At 35.2% G+C, this 21,673-nt stretch overlaps 3 protein-coding genes and 1 non-coding gene across 5 annotated transcripts; 1 reads left to right on the plus strand and 3 right to left on the minus strand.

The window, feature by feature from the left end:
* Positions 1–1,696: 1,696 nt before the first annotated feature.
* On the minus strand, positions 1,697–5,706 carry LOC109207192 (ran guanine nucleotide release factor-like). Its single transcript, XM_019370075.1, has 7 exons — positions 5,533–5,706; positions 5,351–5,386; positions 4,641–4,778; positions 3,312–3,398; positions 2,363–2,410; positions 2,199–2,275; positions 1,697–2,098 (listed from the first exon to the last, which is right to left on the minus strand). The coding sequence occupies exons 1-7, from the start codon at positions 5,605–5,607 to the stop codon at positions 1,951–1,953; spliced, it is 609 nt and encodes a 202-aa protein (XP_019225620.1). The 5' UTR covers positions 5,608–5,706; the 3' UTR covers positions 1,697–1,950.
* Positions 5,707–5,735: 29 nt separating this feature from the next.
* Positions 5,736–5,807, minus strand: TRNAM-CAU. The gene has a single exon. It is a non-coding gene; the product is annotated as a tRNA-Met (tRNA).
* Positions 5,808–6,456: 649 nt separating this feature from the next.
* Positions 6,457–14,326, plus strand: LOC109207195 (cullin-3A-like). Its single transcript, XM_019370078.1, has 2 exons — positions 6,457–7,215; positions 11,866–14,326. Exons 1-2 carry the CDS (start codon positions 7,052–7,054, stop codon positions 13,904–13,906), a joined length of 2,205 nt encoding a protein of 734 aa, XP_019225623.1. The 5' UTR covers positions 6,457–7,051; the 3' UTR covers positions 13,907–14,326.
* Positions 14,327–15,858: 1,532 nt separating this feature from the next.
* Positions 15,859–21,547, minus strand: LOC109207196 (haloacid dehalogenase-like hydrolase domain-containing protein 3). Of its 2 annotated transcripts, XM_019370079.1 has the most exons (10): positions 21,380–21,547; positions 21,116–21,229; positions 19,994–20,076; positions 19,218–19,301; positions 19,067–19,142; positions 18,897–18,969; positions 18,542–18,615; positions 18,204–18,297; positions 17,668–17,762; positions 17,123–17,561 (listed from the first exon to the last, which is right to left on the minus strand). In XM_019370079.1, exons 1-9 carry the CDS (start codon positions 21,474–21,476, stop codon positions 17,699–17,701), a joined length of 759 nt encoding a protein of 252 aa, XP_019225624.1. In that variant the 5' UTR covers positions 21,477–21,547; the 3' UTR covers positions 17,123–17,561; positions 17,668–17,698. The 2 variants fall into 2 exon arrangements, with proteins under 2 accessions (XP_019225625.1, XP_019225624.1); XM_019370080.1 differs by lacking the exons at positions 17,123–17,561; positions 17,668–17,762 and adding an exon at positions 15,859–16,185.
* Between the last annotated feature and the right edge of the window lie 126 nt (positions 21,548–21,673).

Genomic DNA, 21,673 nt, shown 5'->3' on the forward strand with positions numbered 1-21,673 from the left:
CTGAGGGTCTGAAGTTCCATCGTACTTTGGCACGTCGGGCATTTTAAACCATTTCGAGATTAATTCCGGTGTCGCGCTTGGTTTGTACGACAACAGAGTATACTTCTTTGAGTCTAGTCCTTTCAGTACCAGTGGTGCGCCGGGGATTTGGTCCATGCGGGCGTTCACTTCTCTCATAAACCGTAAATGTTCATTCTTGAAGGGATCATTTTCGTTATTAGGGCCAGATCCACCCCCCTCCCCCGCAGCTCCATCAGAACCAACCTCGCCCCTCGGGGTGTTGTTATCGACCCTCTGTGTTGTTTGATTTGTGGGAGCACCGGGAATAACTAGATCTCGCCTATTCGTGTTATTGGAAGCCCCAGATAACGCCTGCTTGAACTCCGTCATAACCTTATCCTCCTAAGTAAGGTGTCCTAGAATGATCGCTCGTTGCTCTTGTAGGACGCTTACCGTATCAACAACATGTTCCTCTTCAGCATTATCGGGAGTTGCCTCCCGAACATATCGCGGGTATTGCCTGTCGTGGACTGGCGTGGCATCGTTCCCCTCATTATGGGTGTCACTGATTGAATCCTCGAAATTTGGCTGGTCTCCTCGAACTTCAGGATTGTGTGTGTTGTTTACACCGTTATCTGCCATTTCTTATGATTCTTTCTAAGACAAATAATCAAAACACGTTAGTAAAAGAGGCAAGGATCAACTTAATTACACGACTGTCTAGGCCCCATGGTGGGCGCCAAACTGTTTACCCGTAAAACGGTACAATTGAATTTATACGAGGTTTCTAGACAAGTGAATTAATTCGATCCTGAAATAATGAAATAATTAAAGAAATATATAACACTTAGCCTTGATATGAGGACGAAAAAGTAGAAATAAAGATTCCGGTAACGAGGCCTCCAGGCGCAACAGTAATAAGAACAAAAAGTAAGAAGATAAAGTTGTATAGAGCTTTGAATAGATTCTAGTATTAGTTTTGCCAGAAAATTCGTGTCTCCTACAATGAGAATAGAGCTCACTATTTATAGCTACATCTAGGGAACAAGGTCTTAGGATCGTGCCCTTCTTTAAGGTCAATTATGAGGGCGATTGATGGAGGTGTAACAGAGAGCATAAATGACAATTTCTTTGTAACGGGCAGTGCACTCAATGCCGTGGAATATTCTTCATTAATGCCACCGGACGAACGGTATTTATAACCTCTTTATGAGTGTCATTCCTTCCGGTACCAAATGGAATAATTGCCTTCGGTTTGACGTGTCATTCTTTTAAGTGGTCACCTGACATAGCATATTTTACCCTTAACACCTATGCGGTTTAAGTTTAGAAAAATTTACTCAAGTACAAAAGTAGAACGGGCGTGTGCAAACTAACACACCAAGTCATTACAACACCAAAACAATAAATCAGAGTAGATTTCAAACTTCTAAATTTTAGATGATTCAAACTTTAAAATATCGTTTTTCTATTGTAATTCTGTCGCATATCGAATGTAGCTTAATGTAATCTTTAAAAGGTAAATATGGCAATAAACATTACACTGAATATGTTCGCGCCTTTATAATAGTACAGACCTAACTCATTGTTAATTCAACGATTCTCAAGTTATTTATCAAATTTAATTTCATATTTCTTCTAGTTATATTTGAAATTTGAAACTCCGTTACATGTGATATTTAGAAGTCGAGAGACATCTGATCCCATTGGCTGCTGTTTTTATCCAAGGAAAGCAAATGGACTGCACTGCAGTATACACAAAATCCTTAACAAAAGATAAAGTAGAAATTGTGCACCAAACTACTCTATACATCCCACTACAACAGGAACTCTTTAAGCAATTAACAGAATAACAAAGAACAGATATGCTGTTGAAAAATGGACCAATAATCCACAAAGAGATGCTACATTTGTGTGACTGATCGTGATTCTTTAAATCACTCGACACCCTCAAGTAGCAGTACCAAAGAGGCTCCAATCATGCACTTTGAAACTAGAGACTGCAAGTTTAAAAACCTCAGCCATCGGCATAATTCCAGATTGTGCAGCAGGTACAGCTACGCCAGCCCCGACTGAGCTAGCACTCTCACTCAAGGGGCTACAATCACAAAGGTAAACGATGAAAGCGTTAAACAAAAAGCCTAATTGACTTCATAGCTTAAATAACAAGGTGTAAACCGAGTTAGCTCCCCACTTACTTTATTAATAAAGGCTCATATGCAGTTATGAGAATATCCGTCCCAACTTCCTTAAGGCGAAGGTTTGCCAGGTACACCTGAATGGGACACGATCAGATATCATTTTGCAGTTAAAACTACAACGGGTGAAGGTATGGGCCGGAAAAGGGAATTTACAAACTTACCTTAACCAAGTTCTGTGCTTCCCTACCTTGTCTTCCCTTAGAAACGGCCTATGAATTGAATAAGGTTGATCTCAATTAGATTGACAACATGAAATGAAAAATTTGATCAACTAACAAAAGCAATTTATGACATTTTACAACAAACTGGCTAGCATTGTCCATGACTCTCATCCTAGTTGAAAATATGTGTTCTGGTAGATCTAACAATCTTTACATCTACTTTCATTTCTCCAGAAAATTATTTCATGCAACTGTAAATGAAGAAGAGAAACTGAGAAAGTACTTTAGCTTTACTAAAATACTACCTATTAAAAGTAAAAGAAAAGGGAACTATCTGGCTAGAAACTAAATCCTCTTCTGGAAATATATGCATTTTACATTTTCATCATAAACATGACATGAGAGCACCATCCCCAAGTTCTTTCGCCAATAAAACAGTTTCAAGTGTATTTGCTGAGGCACTTAATGCATGTAGTACATGTAAAAAAAAACGATTCGCTGAGCTGATAAAGGGACCAGGCCCCCTACAAATTGTATTCAAAGCAAGTATAAGTCATCAAGGCCTTACTAAAAAGAAATACAAGTCATCAAGGCCATGAGTTTAAGTTTTCAGAAAATTATACACATAGATTTACCAACTTTGTGAAGGTAACTACAAATTCTGAATCCCGTCCCCGTACAGGAGCATAAACTACACAACTTACTGTAAAGAGAATGAAGGTTATTATGGTTTCTAGAGAGGCTAAATAGTCATTAAATAAACAATGCTTTAGCCACATGGTATGTAAACTCATGGGAACTTGCTAAATTGCGATGAGAGATTAGAACAGCTTATGTTGTTATTTAAAAAAACCATGTCATACACATGAAGATCCATAAAATAAGATACCAACTGAAGTTGAGAGATCATCAATAAATGCTCGGTAATTCTAAAATAACACTAACATACCATTTGACCAACAGCTGTGGTGATGACAGCAGGCGTGTTTCTATAGCACAATCCAGGAGCCTCAAATACTGCTGACTGCTCGATGATCTGTAGATACAAACAAAGAATCAGCAATATAATAGTAACCGAACAACTTATAAATGATTTGGTTTAACCAATTATTGAAGTGCAAGCTTTTAAGAAAATGCACACTTCAATTTTGCACATTTTCAAAAATTTCCTGTTTATATGATTGTAATAGAAGAACAATTATTTGGCAAGGTACTATCGAATCTTGAAGAAAAACTCCCAGAGAGTTATCAGTAAAATCATAATTATGTTAACTCAAAAAAAGGAGATAATACCAGAATAATAGACATTAAACAACTTGATATCAGAAAATTATTTTGAAAGAAATGGAAATGAAAATATAGAACTAAACAACAATATATGAAGGAACTCTACTGATTTAGTGCAGCTTTTGGATGGTTAGTTCAATTTGGATAAATAATTAACTTAAATCTCTGGGAAAGATGCATTCTTCATTTGGGATTGTATGAAAGTGAGAAAGATGTAAGAGGTCTACAGACCAGCCCACAGAGGTTCGAAGTATTCTTTTGATAACGTTCGGACTGTGAAAAACATAGAGCACTTTAGGAGGAAGCAGGGCCCAACACAAATATTGATCCTTATGTCCAATTCCAAGATGTTCTTTCTTTCTATCCCTTGGAAGTAGTAGCCTTTTTCTTAAGCGGCTTTCTTCCTACTTTTGCTAGGACCAGTTGATGGAAAAGGAAAATAAATTTCATTTCACTCTGCCCTCTGTGCATCAGTGTTTTCGACGATTACCAAATGCCTGAGTAGTTTATAAGAATTCACACATAAAACTAGAGAAACACAAAGTAGTTGAAATTTGAAGAAAGGACAAGAGTCACAATATGATAAGTTTTTTTTTATAAGGTCACAATTGTTGTCATACCAAACAACTGATACAATTTAATGTCCATCTAACTCGATGAGTTTTGCAGTCCCTCCTAGTTCAATTTTAAACTACTGGTTGAATCAATCAAACAACCATGCCTCAATCCAAATTAATAGGGTCGACTATATGAATTCTTTGTGTCCATTATATATGCTGATTTTAATTTATTTGAGCAATAACAACAAAAACAAGAACAACAATCCAAACGAACAAAATTAAAGAATGATAGTCATCAGAGTGTCGTCATGTCCCTACAATTAGTTCATATAAGCATATCTGATATTCACCACCTCGGAAAGCCGATAAAAGTGGAATAAAGCAGAAATGAAGAAGAAAAAAAAAAGGATGTCCGAAAAGAAAGAGCTTACCGTAGCTCCCTCTGCATCTTGTTCATTTGCAAGGTCTTGAAGAAACCAGGTGGCACTTCCACTGTCTGCTACATCCAACTTCAGATCCAGAAGCTCAATTATCAAACTCTCGTCGCGCCCAAGGTCCACAAACACCTCCTGCAATTCAAACAATCAAAGTAAAACAAATCTGAACAGAAGATGAGAAGAAAAAACAATGAAAAACTATCCAAGATAAACAAAAATTCCAGTATTTCTTCCAAAGATTAACCTTTTATAGATCACATTGCAAGTATGCCTTTCTTAATTCAATCAAAAGTAAACAAGAACAAAGACAACTAACCTCATATAATTTAGCATTATAAGAACAAACGAAAAAACACAATGAAAAATTAAAACAAATCCAGAAATTTTCCAAGATTAAATTTTTACAACAAAATTGCAAATTGGGGTGTCTCTAATTCTACCAGATTAACCTTCTATAAATAACACTGCAATTTTTTTTTTTTAATTTAATCAAAAGTGAACAAGAACAAAGGCAACCAACCTCATAAAATTTAAACAAACACAGAAAACACATTATACAAACTACTAGAAACAAAGGAAGAAATACACTACACACAAAGAAAAAAAAATCAGAAATTTCATCCAAGATTAAACTTTTACTCATAAAATTGCAAATAGGGTGTGTATAATTTGACCAAAAGTGAAGAAGAAAGAAGGGAACAAACCTGATGATCAGGAACTTGACGCACATTACTGACATCCTGCAAAATCAGTGAAATTCAACAACATACTCAATACTTTCACTTCATGCACACAATCAGATACAATGCAGAAATAAAGGCAAATGGCAAAAAGTAATTTTAGAAAGATAATAGTACTATGTAGAGACAAGTAGAAAAGGAAAAACCTGGAAACGGAGAGGGAAAGTGCTAGAAATAGCGCCGCCAAAGAGAGCACGGTCAGTACAAGAATCTTCAGGCATGTTAAGAGTACAATGTTGTTAGTAGAAAGAACTAGAGAACCTCAGGAAAAATATGGGAAAAAAGTGGAAGTCTTCCGAAAAAATATACTGTCAAGCAGTGCTTGCTTTGAACGCCAAATTTTATGAAATATCAGAGCCAGGTTTCGATCCTGGGACCTGTGGGTTATGGGCCCACCACGCTTCCGCTGCGCCACTCTGATCCTGTTGTAAGTTGTCGACATCCAAAACTATATAATTAATCTGAATTTTCCAAACAATAGGTACGAATTTGATTTTCATTATCTTCTTTCTTTTTTCTTCCCTAATGTAATCGAATTTTTATGAGACAAAAATGTGTGTTTCAAAAACAAACCAAGAAAATCCAGTTTTTAAGGAGCGATGATAAAATCATACTTCATAAATTTTTTATTTTTTTTAAATACGTCAATGCAGTAAATGGAGAAGATAGAAATATCATCTTCAATGAAGTTGTTAAGTGTTAATTATAAAATAATATATAGAATTTTAATAGTTATAATAAAAATATTATAACTAAAATGGTACAAGCAACACGTTAGAATGAAACATTACATTTTATTCATAGTAATATAAATACTTTAAGAATAAAAAATTCTCATAAAACATACGAGATATTGAATTTTAATTACAATTAAAGAAAAGAAAAAACATATACCAATATTTAATTTATACCATCCTAATGTGCAACTTTTTTCTATTTAAAATTATTGAGAGTCATTTTTGACATTCCAAAAGTTCTAATGACAATTATTTTATTTTTACTGTTCAAGATTTTAAAGTTCATGAAGGGGTGTTATAATTTTCTTTTTCAGTGCATAATATATAATTTGAGATGAATATATATAAAGCAAAATAGTGCAGCCCATTATTATTATTATATGAATCTAGATACCTCTTCTTCTATTTCAAGTTTTCCTCCTAAAATCTTAAACCCAATTAGGTGAGATTTCTTTTACGTATCACTAAATCTTCCTCTTTTTATTCTTCTTTCAAAACCCTACTCCTCCATTTTCCTGCTTCCCTTTCTTTTAAAAAACCTTCAATAAAACATTAGTTCTGAATCTTATAATCTGTTTTCTTGTTTTTTTCCCACTTTTACTTTGATTTTGTTCATTTAGTGTCTCTAACTTTATTGATCTTTCGTTAGAAGTGATTTCTTAATCTTGTGGTTGTATAAAATCTCAATTTTTTGGTTGAAATAATCAGTTCTAAATCCAGCTATTTTCTTGATTTTCTCACTTCATAGATTAATTTATTCATTTGAAGTCTCAATCTTTATTTTAAAAAGCCTTTTTTCTTCTTCTTGATAGTACTATTGTTCAGGAAAAAGGAAAGTTTTACCTCATTTTTTATTCGGATTATTTTCTGGGGGTTAGGTTTAGTTATATTATTTTCTTGGGGTTAGATACACATTGATATATATAGGATGAGTAGTAATCAGAAGAAGAGGAATTTTCAGATAGAGGCATTCAAGCACAAGGTAGTGGTTGATCCCAAATATGCAGACAAGACTTGGAAAATACTGGAGCATGCCATTCATGAGATTTACAATCACAATGCTAGTGGACTCAGCTTTGAAGAACTTTACAGGTCCAAATCATTTCTTATATATATAAAACTTGTTTTTCTTTTTTATTTTCATGTGGTATGATGATGACATGAGTTGAGCTTACATAAATGGAAAAACAAGGTCAGTGAGGATTCATAAAACTGACCCTACCTTGTTTCGGACTGAGACGTAGTCATGTTTATCTAACAATGAATAGATGATCACAATCTCTGATAAAGTAGGCAGTTATTTAATTTGACTGCTAGAATATAAATATTACTTTTTACTATAATAAATCCTCTATTTGTGGATAAGTTGGGGATGCCCACAAAGGCAAGCACTATATGTGGACCTCAGGTTAGTGTCTTTCCTATTGGAATAAATTAGTCGTGAATAGAGTGGAATGGTTAGAGAGAATTAAAAAGCCAACTCCAACTAGTTTGGCGTTGATCCGTAGTTGACTGATCAGGTTGAATTATTATGCACGGGTTAGTTAAATCAAGAAGGACTAGTACCTAGTCTGCATATTCAGTTTCCTTCCCTTGTTAGTTGCTTAAGTTTATTCAAGACCAAGAATGTGGAGATAATATATAGTTTCATTTAATTTAGTTTGTTGCAGACATAGGGCAATAAAATATATTAAATGCTTACCCTATGACTGCAATGAGCTAAATTATTAGGTAGTGAGGAAACTATGAACAGGGAAATGCTTGCTTGTCTTCTTGATTGGTATCTGGATATTTTTTGCCTATTTCTAATTTTGTTTGGGCTCTTTGCTTGTCCCTAATAGAAAGGTTATTTGTTATCTTGTCTATATTTAAGATAGCGTGGATTGCATGAAATCTAGGATTTGTTAACCTTTCTATCTACTCTTCATGCTCTCATCATCACGGTATGATACCGAACCTTGATTAAGTAATAAGTAGTGCGTTACACTGCATATGTGTCTAATAGCTGCTCTTGCATACAAGTCCATTATACTACAGTGTATGTGCACGTGTCATATCGTAAAATACGTCACCTTTGAAATGTTGTCGGCGTGTAGGTAGTTATTATGCTCATAGTACTTAAGAGTCTTTGGAATCAAAATTGGTGAACGGTATCTTTTCCTCTTTACCATTCTTGTAGCATGTCTAAAGGTTCAGTAATTTGCGTTATTTCATAGTGCTCATCTTTCTTTTATTTGATCACATGGACCATTTGAAAGAGGTGTTTTTTAGCAGATATAGAATATCATTTACTAGTTAGTTGGATGTTGGAATTCTATTTAATTTGGGTTGATATGTCATTATTCAAGAAGTCAAGTTTTTTTAGGAACGGCTACAGATCTCACAACACATTTTGATTACACATCTTTTGCTCTTAATATTTTGCCCAATGTAGATCTTCATTATATCACTAAGATCTGCAGGTCATGTTGGAGATGTATCCAAATAATTTCTATCTGTGATAACTGTAATTTAAGAATTTCTATGCAATAAATTCTGTGTCTTTAATATCTAAATATGTTAAGATTTAATATTTATAAAGATGGATATATACTACTTTACCTTATCAAAATAAAAAAAAGGATGGATATATACTAACATTGTTTAATCCCATTAAGTGATTCTAAAACTGTACCCAATCTTTGATATTCGACCAAAGCAAATTTTCTCATTTGTCTTTTTAATTCAAAAGATAATTTGAGCATACAGAAGCCTAAGTAATTGAATCTTTTGAGTTGTGTTAGATCTAACATGTGAAAATTGATTAGAAGGATATTTGGCAACTTTCGTAATAAGCTTGTATAATTCAATGTTTTCTTTTCGTCCAAGATGCACATCTTGTCAAAAGACCTACTTCCCGGACTGATTGTGATAATAAAAAGGAGTTGTTGAAAGGTTTCTACTCTAATCGAGTCCAAGTTGTTCCAACACTACTTTGCTAGTAAATTATTGGCCTTATAAAGTAATTTAAATGATGCGAAGCGAGGGGTTATCTCTTTACGGGTGAAGGCATGCGCTTTAGAGAAGTGTCTGCTTCAAACGATGACATGCAAAGCACTCTCAATAAGAAGTGCTCGGCTCTTTGAACCTCAAGTCTGAGGAGTTGAATTAATATTGGCCTTGTCGTAAATTGAATGCTGAAATTAGTTACTCCCTTTGGTTTTTCATTTTATATGTCTTACTTTGACTTGGCACGAAGATGTAAGAATGTAAAGAAAATTTTAAATCTTGTGGTTTTAAACTAAAATTTGTATAATATACCAAAAATATCCTCTCTTTTTTTGGGGGGGCTTTGATGCGAAGGCTAGATATCTTCTATGGTTGTATAGTTGGCACAATTTAGCTCCTAATGGTTGTCCTATTAACTTTTTTGATTTTGTCAGCTCTTTAGCTCTTGCTTAGCTCTTTTTTGTTCATAGCTGACTGTCCTTTATGTACTCTCTTTTGTACTTCTTGCATCTTGTGGATGCCATCTATAAAATTCCCCTTCATAAAAAATATACCAAAAATACCCTTTGAATCTTATTGTTCTAAACATGCCATGTCATTCATATAATGGAGTATCACTAAAAGTAAAATGGGAATGTTGGAATTAAAAACTTACTAAATATAGAAAGATGACATTCCTTTTGAAACAAACTTAGAAGGAAAGTAAGGCACATAGATTGAAATGCAGGGAGTATTTTAATTGCAAGTTTATTATAGTACTGAATTCATATGTTTGGTATTCTTTTAGTTTTCTGTAAGTTGCACGCTTCACTTGAAAGAAGTTACTTCACACTTTTAACTTCTAGCCTGATGGACCTTGTCTTTTGTTGTGCTTTTCGCTTAAAAAACACTGTACTATATCTCACCGTTAAGGCGTTAACCCTAATCTTGACAAGCACTGCACCTAGGTAAGTAGCTTATATGGATCTTTTGCTTACATGTGAGGTACCTAGATTTAGAAACTCAAAAGCGAAAAGAAGTTTGATTACTGCTCAACGGTAGCAGGTAAGTGCTTTAGAATATATTGTATTTTGGGGGGAAAAGTTATGATCCTACAACTTGTTTAGTAGCCAATGATCACAAGATAAAATATGATTCCATTGTTTAATTCCATTTCTATGATTAGCTAAATGATTAGTACCCTTGATTCAGTAGTTGCGATTTCAGGATCCAATCTATTTTGCGGAAACAGGAAGTTTTCATCCCTTTGTCTAGTGGGGAGAGTCTTCAATCCATTAAAGGATGGAATCAGGAATAGACTATGACATGACCTTTCTATCTCAGTCTTTCCATTAACTCTTTGCTCGGAATCCCTACCAAATAACCATCGACAAATCCCCCATCCATTCCCTATATCTATTCCTCTCCACATCGTACGCAGCCTATTCCTCTTCTATATAAAGGGTTTGCAGTTTTTGCATTTCAGCCATTTATACTATTTTCATTTCATTCAAATTCCATTAAGTTGGCATACCAAACAAGATTAAAAATCGTTTGGTTCATCAAATTTTATTTAAGTGTATACTAGTCCCTAGAATGAGACCAATTGGGCTTGGAGTTTAGGATACTAAAGTATCATGATCTTAAGCTCACAATCCATCTGCTACTTATGAAAAAAAGGGGAAAACTTCACAATCCATATACAATATCGGAGTGGGAAGGAAGTGTGCACAAGCTGGCTCGGACACCACGAAAAAAAAATATCAGAGTTGTAAAGGTTATTCAATGTGTATTACTAGAAGAGGTAGTAAGGAAATTTCTTATGGGTTTAGTGGGCACTTAGACATACATATTATTTGCAAACACTGAAATTTTGTTTGCAAATCAATGTTTGTTTTACAATTTTGTCCATTATTTCAGCTCCAACATGAAATAGAGAATTTGAAGTTGAAAAACTCGTTTAAGGAGTATTTCAAGTGAAACAATGGTTTTAACCTACGAAACCTCTACATTTTCCCACGTGAAACTCATGTCCGAACACAACAACTTCTAAATACTCTTTTTTCAACTTCAACTTCAACTTCAAATGCTCATTTTTCAACTTCAACAAAATATTGTCCAAACACCTTATATAAAAAAATTGTCCAAACAGGTTATCAATTAATCACAGCATCTAATTTTTAGACTCTTTCTCAAAAGGCTTTTGTAAAAAAGGACTCTCAAAAAGCTACACGACTTTAGAATTCAAAATCTGGTAGGAGCAATGCCTAGAGTAGAAGTAACTTGTCAGAAGAGATGCATTCCGAGTGGGCGCAAGTTCAGTGATTCACAGCTCCATTGTCTTTCTTTGTTCTGTGATTTGGATAGATATTTAAACTGGAGGTTATGGAGTTTGTTACTTTAGGGTAAAGAAAGAGGAAGACTGTTGGTTCTGTTCATGGAGAAATCATGAGGCAAGCAGAGGCGTGTGCAAACTTCTTACTGCTCACCTCATTCTTCCTTCTGGACTGAAGTTCTGAGATGTCGTAGGGTGATGTAGAATTTCTTAATGCCCAATTTTTAACACTTACCATATCCTGTCATTGTCTCTCTGTTTAGTCTATGTATTTGTCGTTATTGACATGTAATGAACCTTTACAATCTTAATGATCTCTTTCTTTGCTGCATCCTGCTCGTTTTCTTCATTTTCGTTTCCGACACTGTTTAGTTCCTCTCTTTGTTTTTGTATGCTTGAATATACTATTCTTGATGTTGGGATATCTTCTGTCAATGCAGAAATGCTTATAATATGGTATTACACAAATTTGGTGAGAAGCTATATTCTGGACTTGTATCTACAATTACCTTCCACCTACAAGAGATCTCTAAATGCATAGAGTCAGCCCAAGGTGATTTATTCTTGGAAGAGCTGAATAGGCAATGGGCAGATCATAATAAGGCATTGCAAATGATACGGGATATTCTGATGTACATGGACAGGACCTTCGTTCCAAGTACCCATAAGATCCCTATTCATGAGCTTGGGCTGAATCTTTGGCGGGATAACATAATACATGCGAATAAGATTCAGATGAGACTTCTGAGTACGCTTCTTGGACTGATACTCAAAGAACGGGATGGGGAAGTAATTAACCGGGGACTGATGAGAAATATAATTAAGATGCTAATGGATTTAGGACCATCCGTGTACCAGGAAGACTTTGAAAAACCTTTTCTTGAAGTATCAGCTGATTTTTACAGGGCCGAGTCTCAGAGGTTCATTGAATGTTGCGACTGTGGAGACTACCTCAAGAAAGCTGAAAAACGTTTAAATGAGGAAATAGAGAGGGTGTCACACTACTTGGATCCAAAGACTGAAGCTAAGCTCACTAATGTTGTGGAGAAAGAGATGATTGAAAACCATATTCCTAGGCTTGTCCATATGGAAAATTCAGGTATGGTGAATATGCTTCTTGATGATAAATATGAGGATTTGAGAAGAATGTACAACTTATTTCGTAGAGTTCCTAATGGTCTTGCAACAATAAGAGATGTAATGACTTCTCACATCAGAGAGATTGGAAAACAGCTTGTTACTGATCCTGAGAAGCTGAAAGATCCTGTCGAATTTGTCCAGTGTCTCTTGAATGAGAAGGATAAATATGATAATGTAATAATCTTGGCATTCAACAACGACAAGACTTTCCAAAATGCCTTAAACTCATCTTTTGAATTCTTCATTAACCTCAATCCCCGTTCTCCCGAGTTTATATCATTGTTTGTGGATGAAAAATTGCGAAAAGGCCTTAAAGGAGTCAGTGAGGAAGATGTTGAAGTTATTCTCGACAAGGTGATGATGCTCTTCCGTTACTTGCAAGAAAAAGATGTGTTTGAGAAGTATTATAAACAGCACTTGGCAAAGCGACTGCTTTCAGGAAAAACAGTTTCCGATGATGCTGAAAGAAGTCTGATTGTTAAGCTGAAGACAGAATGTGGTTATCAGTTCACTTCCAAATTAGAGGGCATGTTTACCGACATGAAAACTTCTCAGGACACAATGCAAGGATTCCATGCAGCATATGGTGCTGAATTGGGTGATGGCCCCTCATTGGTTGTCCAGGTTCTAACGACTGGATCTTGGCCTACTCAACCTAGTATCACATGCAATTTGCCAGCTGAATTGTCAGCCCTGTGTGAGAAATTTCGGTCGTTATACCTTGGGACCCACACTGGTCGAAGATTATCCTGGCAAACAAACATGGGCACAGCTGATCTGAAAGCGACATTTGGGAAGGGCCAGAAGCATGAGCTCAATGTCTCTACTTACCAAATGTGTGTCCTCATGCTTTTCAATAATGCTGATCGGCTAATGTACAAAGAGATTGAACAGGCCACTGAGATCCCTTCGTCTGATTTGAAAAGGTGCTTGCAGTCCCTAGCATGTGTTAAGGGAAAGAACGTCCTCCGGAAAGAACCCATGAGTAAAGATATCGGGGAGGACGACGCCTTTCTTGTCAATGACAAATTTACGAGCAAATTTTACAAGGTCAAGATAGGAACTGTAGTTGCACAGAAGGAATCCGAGCCTGAAAAGCAGGAGACACGTCAAAGGGTGGAAGAGGATAGAAAGCCCCAGATTGAAGCTGCTATTGTGAGGATCATGAAATCCAGGAAGGTATTAGATCACAACAACATCATCACTGAAGTTACAAAGCAATTGCAATCACGTTTCCTGGCAAATCCAGGGGAAATCAAGAAACGGATTGAGTCACTTATCGAGAGAGATTTCTTGGAAAGGGATAATACAGATAGACGATTGTATCGCTACCTTGCATAAGAAATGGTCTCACGGGTATTTGTCTTGTAGAACTTGAGCAAGTCATAATTAGTGACTTTCTTAAGTTTCTTCGGTAGAATTGATATGATTTAGTGGAACTTTTCCCTACTGTCTTTTAGTATCTACAGCAGTAATTGAGTTTCAATGAATGCAGTTGTTTCTGCTGGCTACATGCATATGCATTTGCTCTGAGAGAAAGATACAAGTATCGTAACGCTCACTAAAAAACTCCATGTTATGAGCTAAACTGCCATGGTTAGTCTCGGTTGAGTTGTTAGTGCAGGCCTTTGTTAAACTTCATGTTTTCCTTTGGTATAAGCTAGCACTGCTCTTTTGTTATTGGTTATCTGGTTTCGCGTAGAGAAAATATGTGAATTTTTACTCCCTCTATTCCGTTTAATGTGGCACTATTTATTTGTATGTTTGGGAACAATTAACTTTAAGCCTTTTATTATTTTATTCTTAATAGAATGCTTTCATTGCCGCAGAAATTTCATGGCATATTTAAAAACATAAGTTTCGGAAGTCCTTTTTTCTGTCGTAAGTTTCTACCAATCAAACTATGCCACATAAATTTAAATAGAGGGAGTATATGTTTTGGGCTTGAAAGAAAAAAAAAATGAGACCATATGGAAGCAACAGAATGCAAGTATACTTTTTTTCTTTGGAGGAGTCTGTGTATTAACAGTAACATTCATAATATTATTTCGTTGGTAAACTCAGATTCTCTTTTGCCATTACAAAAGTTCTTCAAAAGATGTCTCACTTCTCTTGTTTTGTTCATTACCATATCCCTACTTTTTCCGTAAGCTCTTTTTCATGGACAATCTACTCGGGCGTATCTAGGGGGGTTCCATGGGGCACGTGAACCCATGCCCAATCCCTAAATCATGTATAGTAATGTTATATATTTTTAACATTTTCGATAGGGAGTAAAGAATACAGATATAGATGTAAGAAAATTAATATATAAATATTAAATTTGAACTTATAATTTCAAAAGTATAATGGATGCAATAGTAGAACTAAAAGTTGAATCCCTAAAATTTATATTCTGGATCCACCGCTTCGTAATAGTGCACCCATCCTCCCAAATTCCTAGATCCGTCTCTGAATCTACTCGAGAACTTAAAGTCCCAAATTTGATGTATGTCTGGATTTTGGCTATACTTAAAAGGCAAGGGGCTCCAAAAACTCATTGCGATCGGTCTCACAGGATAGGGGAGGCTACGAATTTAGTTATTTTATAGAAGGGATTTTTTCCTAACTATACCATATTTGAAACCTTATTACCAAAAATGTGCATAGTTTGTATATTACCCGCCCAGTCCACACTTTAACTACAATTTATATACCAATCATTTATTAGGCAGAATCTGCCATTTATTGTGCGCGAAAAATCAGCCACAAAATCTGGGATTGATTTATTCCAAATTAAATTCGAAATTTGAAACGTAAAGGAGATCTGAAAGCTGCGTAATTTTGAAACGGAAAGGAGATTTCTGTTCTTCAACTTCATCTTCATCTGTTCTTCCATATATTTTCCACCATTGATAGCCATTAAAAAGCTTGAAAGCTTTGAACTCAAATTTGGGTTTTCAAAAATCATTATTTGTTTGGATTGGGTGTTGTTGAAAATAATCGGAAATATGATTTGGAGTTTATATCTCAATTTTGAGGAGTTTTGGTGAAGATTAGACTTGGTTTTGACTGAATTTCAGATTGAAACTCGAAGAAGAAGAAGAAGAAGAAGACATATTTCCAGAAATTGTAGATAAATTGTAGAATTGTAGATAAATTGTAGATTGGGAAGACTAAAACTTCTACAAATCTTCTACAATTATGTCGAAAATCCCAATTAAACTACAATCGAATGGGAATTGGGATATTAAAATTTAATATACCCAGTTTGTAGATATTTTGTAGATGAATTGTAGATTATTTGTATTCTAATTGTAGATGCATTATTTTCTGTAGATGAATTGTAGATTAATGTGGTCAGCGGGTATAATCACAGCAGCAGCAGCAGAATCCTTGGAAACTTACAACCGTGACCAATGTAGAAGAATTGAAGCTAGTGATCAACACTACTCCCATTTGGCTAACCACTATACCATTTGGTATTTGTGTAGCACAAGCAGCAACATTTTTCATCAAACAAGCCGTGCAACTGAACCGGAAAATCATTCACAATTTTGAGATTCCCCCTGCTTCAATTTTTGCCTTAGCAGTTGTTGGCATGATAATATCTGTCACTATCTATGAGAAAATCCTCGTACCTGTCCTAAGACGGGCAACAGGAAACGAAAGAGGCATTAGTATTCTCCAAAGGATCGGTATTGGAATGATCTACTCTGTTTCTACTATGATCGTTGCAGCTCTAATCGAAAGAAAAAGATTGAATATTGTTCATAAAAATCCACTCGAGGGTTCAGCTTCAATGAGTGTATTCTGGTTAGCCTAATATAAATTCAGATTTTGAATTTGTATTTTAGTTGAGATGAAAGGAAAGAGAAAGTGGGAATATACGGTCCTATAATTATGCCTAATATAAATGCACCCTTAATTATATCCCTGATTTGAATTATGGTATATAAATGATAATTTGGTATGCTGAAACGTAATTAACTCAAACCTTAAACATTGAGGGTAATAAGGTTTCATATGTGGTATAGGAAGGTAAAAATAGAATTTAGTTATATGCGTAAAAAGAGTTAGGCTATCAACATAGTTTAACCTGTAACGGCAGGTTAATTGCATTATACTAATGTGAAAAAATGGACATTGGACCTAAATATTAAAATGAATCATGGATCAACTCAAACTCCTAAGGATAGAGAGTTGCCCAAAACCATATAAAAAGACCAATGTGGAACAACTTAAGAACCAACTATTAAATAAAATGTTTATCAATAGTTTTTACGCCGCCAGCACACTGAACTTGAACTCTTGTATTATCAACTAACTAAGACAGACTTCTCATTCTTTATGTGACTTCATCCCTGGCTTTCTACTAGATATGCAAACACAAGTTGAGGAGTGCTTCCACATGACTTGTAAAGGAGGCCTAATAGTAGATTAGCTACTTCATGTTTGTCAATGGTACTAGTAAATAATAGAACTTGATTTGCCAAACTAGGATTGAATGAATCCTGAATTGCACACAAATTTAGCCAGACAACAACCAAACATCAACCTTGTAAAACTAAAACAGAATAGTTTCATACTAGCTTTGGAATATTAGATCAAAGCAAATTTGATTATTATCTCAAGTTTTGTAGGGAGAGAAGTTGAGCCAAAATAGGCTATGCAGAGCTGTGAAATTCCAAACGAACTAATATTGGGGTGACTTTTCAGATTGATTAGTGAATCATTTCGTCAAAGGGATACATTTTTGAATAATCTTGCCCTCTGCCTTTGTGGAGATCTGGAGGAAGTAGCATCTCATATGGGGTTTTATTATTATAATGGAATGCAGCTGATTACTGAATCACTATGCAGAACTCCGAGCATGAAGCTTATTAAAAGCCGCTGCAGCTTAACTTTATACTTTGGAATTGAAAGATGGATGATTGATGAAGAATATAATGATCACAAACAGCAATCTTTTGATGCTTCCGTCTACAAGTAATAATTGATTGTAGTCTAGTTCTATCTGCCAGTTATTAAAACAACAGTGAGATATTAGTGACATTTATTAAGAAGAGATACCGTTTTACAAGGAAATGAAAGGAAAAAGGAATAGAGGTTCTTTCACTTACCATCCAAATGACAGAGCCGCTAACCAAAAAACTATGCCATTGTGAGAATGCGGTTCTGTATATCTACAAATGACTTCACGTCTACACCCCATAGCCTGAAAGGCATAATTTTGTGAATGAAAATTTCTTAACCAGATGACAAGGTCGCAGTCTCTGTATGATTGGTAAAAAGTAGCAGAAGACTTTCTTTAAATGCTTTTCCTGATAATTGGTATTCAACAGTATCTCCTATTAATAAATGTCACTAATATCTCACTGATGTTTCCATAACTGCAGATATAACTTGAATACAATCAAGTATTACTTGTAGAGGGAAGCATCAAAATATTGTTTCTTGTGGGTGATCATTATGTTCGTAATAAATTATCTACCTTTTAGCTGTTGAATACCAATTATCATTTTAACAGTTAAAATGATGGTTTTGATGCAGCAACTACAGCATTAAAACTAGTTTCTTCTCTTTCTTTTTTCTTCGCGCAAGATATTAGCTATAGAAATTGTGAAATTTTGAATAAAGCAAGGCATTCAAAAATTACCAGCAGTCAATTCCAGCAGCATTTGCTCCTCCTTTGTCAGCTTTTTCATCATCTCCAACGTGAACAGTTTTTATTGCTTCTACACAGATCTGATCTACAACACCGCAAAACATGATAAGGTCAATTTTTTTATAGCCTATTTCAGGTGTATTTGACAAATGTGTTAATATCAAATTATAGTTTTGATAAGCCTAATTCAGGGTCATACCAGAACAAGAGAGATGTTAAAAAGTCAATTAAAAAGTTAAACAAACGCAGAAAAGAAAGAAACAAAACTAAAGTAGAGACGCCTTCTATCATCATGCTATTGAAGATATATTAGTTTTTGATGCACATACCTAGAGCAGCTCTGAATATCCTTATATCTGGTTTTTCATATCCAACCTCTGAAGATATGATGACAGCATCAAATCTATGGATAGAGAACACAAAAGAACATATAAATGAAACAACTTCTAAATTTCAAGCAGGAGTCGACCCTGCCATTTCATACAGATGAGAATGCTCTGTAACTTTATCGGTTTAAATTTATAAAACATTTTCCAACTCTTTCAAGGCTAAAATTTAAAAGCATTTGAAATGAGTTATTGGCATTCATAACTAAGTAATATAATTGACTACCGACATAAAGTAGTTCAAACTCAGACCGTTATTTAACAAGGAGCAAAAGTATAAGAAGGTATTGATGCTTACAGATCCAACACATTCAGCTCTTTCAATATCTTCGTCAACCGGGTGTCAAAGTTGGAAACTACGGCCAGCTTGACTGTCCAAAGTCCAGTACTTCAGAAACGAAAGGATTGGGAGAAATGTTCAATAAGTAAATCTATATCAGAAGCAAAGTAATGCAGATACATGATGACCTCCGGAACGTTTCAGAATTGATATGGTGTCATAGGCTCCAGCTGGAAGATGCCACGCCTCACCACTTGCATAGTGCTGGTGAAAGCAAAAACTTCAGCTAAAGCAGTCATTGATAACTTCCGATTTATATAATATGTTTTATAAAATGACCTGGTATACTTCTTCAAAGTAAGTATCATCTCTACAACCAGTTGCTTCAGCAACGACAAGCTTCCAGAAAGGTCGGCCATCATCCTGTCAATTGTACTTAATCTTCAGTTGATTGATATTGCCAAAGGAACAGTAATCTGTGATGAAAATATGAACTTTTTAACCGACAATTTTAGGTATCTTTTAATACTTTAGTGGCTGGACATTCAACTAGAATTTTCTGAATGAGTGAGAGACAATGGAGGTTCAATGGCCACAACTTTTTTGCTTCAAAAAGAAATACCAAATAATTCACTCAATAGGTCACCCTGCTCATACAGAATATGCAGAACACACTTATAAAGTACATATCAACAGGACATTTTCCATAAATAAGTAGTATACCAAGAATTCATTCATCTTTGTAAGGATACCTGAATAATTTTCGTATTTAAGGTCCTCTGTGAAAATGTCAAATTACTTGATTTCCTAATTATCACTTTCTTTGGCTAATTATTTCTAGAATGCTATATGGAAGAATCAATTCATTACAAGCTGAAATGGGTTGCTAATATTTGCATGGGGGGAGATCAGCGAGAGGAAGGCCCTCATCTCCACCCCCCAACCTCCAACCCCACCCCAAGAGGGGTATCACCAAGAACAAAACATATCTAACACGAGAATATAAAATTAAAGTTTAGTTTTGAGATAAAAAGATAAGACCAGCTAAAATATATGCTGGTTTTCCATGTGACAAACGAGCATGAAACACAATGGAGTGACATTGGCATAATGACCTGATAACGTAGCTTTTCTGGCCATGGAGCAGCAAAAGCTCTTTTGAAACCTTGCTTTATTTCAGCTGGAGTAGTTATCAGCCCTATAATTGGATAAAATACTTTAGCAATCTCTCGGAAGAAAAATAGACATAGTAGTCTGCTCTCAACCTTTTTCTGCACTAGTTGACAATGTTTGCTTGAAGAAAGGGCTGAAATCACACATTTAAGCCTCACTTCTTATCAGAAGTAACTATTCTAAAGCTGGTTCCTGCAGTTTCTGTTGTTTTATGCTACACCAAAAATAGGACTTCATCTAGATACTACTAGTGAATTCCAAGTACTAGTTGCTTGATCAATTAGCGTATAGTTGATATTTAGCTAAATGCAGGGGCGTACGCAGTAATTTTTGTAAGCGGTGTCGAAATTTATAAAAGAATACGTTAATTATCATACTACTAGACAAGAAATAGCTTTAGTCTATTGGTTTTGTTGAGTCTTAAGTTAGAAAAAGTCCTGAATTAAATTTTACTTCATCACAATTTTTAACCACATAGATTCTCTCAAATATTTGCAAAAAAGATGTGCTAGTTGAAGTTTGAACCTCTCACCTCCAAGAGCAAAATCAAGCACATAATCAATGCGCCAAGAGACAATTTATGTCAAGTGGTGTCATTTTATCTTATTTATGCGCTTCCTCACTGTATTAATACATATATTTAGTAAAAAAAATCGACAAAGCGGTGTCAAGTAATACCGCTTCGATAAATGTGCATCCGCCCCGGGCTAAATGCCAAGCCAGGCTCTGCTAAAATATTAATTGGATATAAAGATAGCTACAGTAAAAATATATCTCCTCTTCTAGCAGCATAGAACCTAGTAATAGAAGTTTCCTTAAACCTCTTAGAGTTGTATTATCATGGCTAGTTGCAGTTTAAGCAAGTACAAACTGCAATAAATAGTCTCAAGAAAAATGCAGCACATGCACTTCTGAATTTGAGCTTGAGCTATAAAAAATAAGTCAGAATTCATAAATTCAGAACAGCTCAACGCTAACCTTAAACCACACACACACACACACATATTCTTCATTTGGTGTTTGGGGAGATGGAATACAATAGAAAAAGGAAGGAACCAACAAACCGTATTTCTTGCCAATGGAAGCATAAGTCTCTTCAACTGGATTTGTCAATTGCAAAAGTGTATTTGCTGCATCCAAAAGCAGTCCATCGTATGCTCTCTTCCCCATTTCTTTCCCTGCCCCCACCAACAAAATTCAACCTTATAATTACACTATTCACTGCACACTCAGTTAATTGATGCGAAATTGGTATAAACATATGCATTTTCTAAGTGTATTGGGAATTAAAGCATAAAAAGAAAGAGAAATGAACCATTATAACGAACCGGAAGAAAAGGAAGAGCATCGAACAGTGAAGGCCCCATAAAACTTGGCTCTGATTTTGAAAGGATTTAGAGTTCTCAGAAGAGCACCGCCTTCCATTTTCCTCTGCTGACGAAAACTACAATGCAAAAGTTCAATCTTGCCAACTGAGTGATGAAACCCCCCACCCCACCCAACCCCACCCCACACAAGCAATTTCACTTTTTAACATGTTAAGTACCAGGGTGCTTATGGGCGGATAATTTGGTTTAATACTTAATAGTTATCGATTATATATGTAGTAATCCACTAGCCAT

The sequence above is a fragment of the Nicotiana attenuata genome, unplaced genomic scaffold (assembly GCF_001879085.1).
Source record: "Nicotiana attenuata strain UT unplaced genomic scaffold, NIATTr2, whole genome shotgun sequence".
Classification (NCBI taxonomy): Eukaryota; Viridiplantae; Streptophyta; class Magnoliopsida; order Solanales; family Solanaceae; genus Nicotiana; species Nicotiana attenuata.

Excerpts from the sequence above, each read along its gene's own strand:
- LOC109207192 (XM_019370075.1), bottom strand. The coding sequence starts at position 5,607 with ATGCCTGAAGATTCTTGTACTGACCGTGCTCTCTTTGGCGGCGCTATT. Across the intron at positions 5,387-5,532 it reads CTTTCCCTCTCCGTTTCCAG|GATGTCAGTAATGTGCGTCA; the intron begins GTTTTTCCTTTT and ends CTGATTTTGCAG. Across the intron at positions 2,276-2,362 it reads AAGCACAGAACTTGGTTAAG|GTGTACCTGGCAAACCTTCG; the intron begins GTAAGTTTGTAA and ends TGTCCCATTCAG.
- LOC109207195 (XM_019370078.1), top strand. The coding sequence starts at position 7,052 with ATGAGTAGTAATCAGAAGAAGAGGAATTTTCAGATAGAGGCATTCAAG. Across the intron at positions 7,216-11,865 it reads AGCTTTGAAGAACTTTACAG|AAATGCTTATAATATGGTAT; the intron begins GTCCAAATCATT and ends CTGTCAATGCAG.
- LOC109207196 (XM_019370079.1), bottom strand. The coding sequence starts at position 21,476 with ATGGAAGGCGGTGCTCTTCTGAGAACTCTAAATCCTTTCAAAATCAGA. Across the intron at positions 18,970-19,066 it reads AATTCTGAAACGTTCCGGAG|TCAAGCTGGCCGTAGTTTCC; the intron begins GTCATCATGTAT and ends GACTTTGGACAG. Across the intron at positions 18,616-18,896 it reads GAGCTGAATGTGTTGGATCT|ATTTGATGCTGTCATCATAT; the intron begins GTAAGCATCAAT and ends CTCTATCCATAG.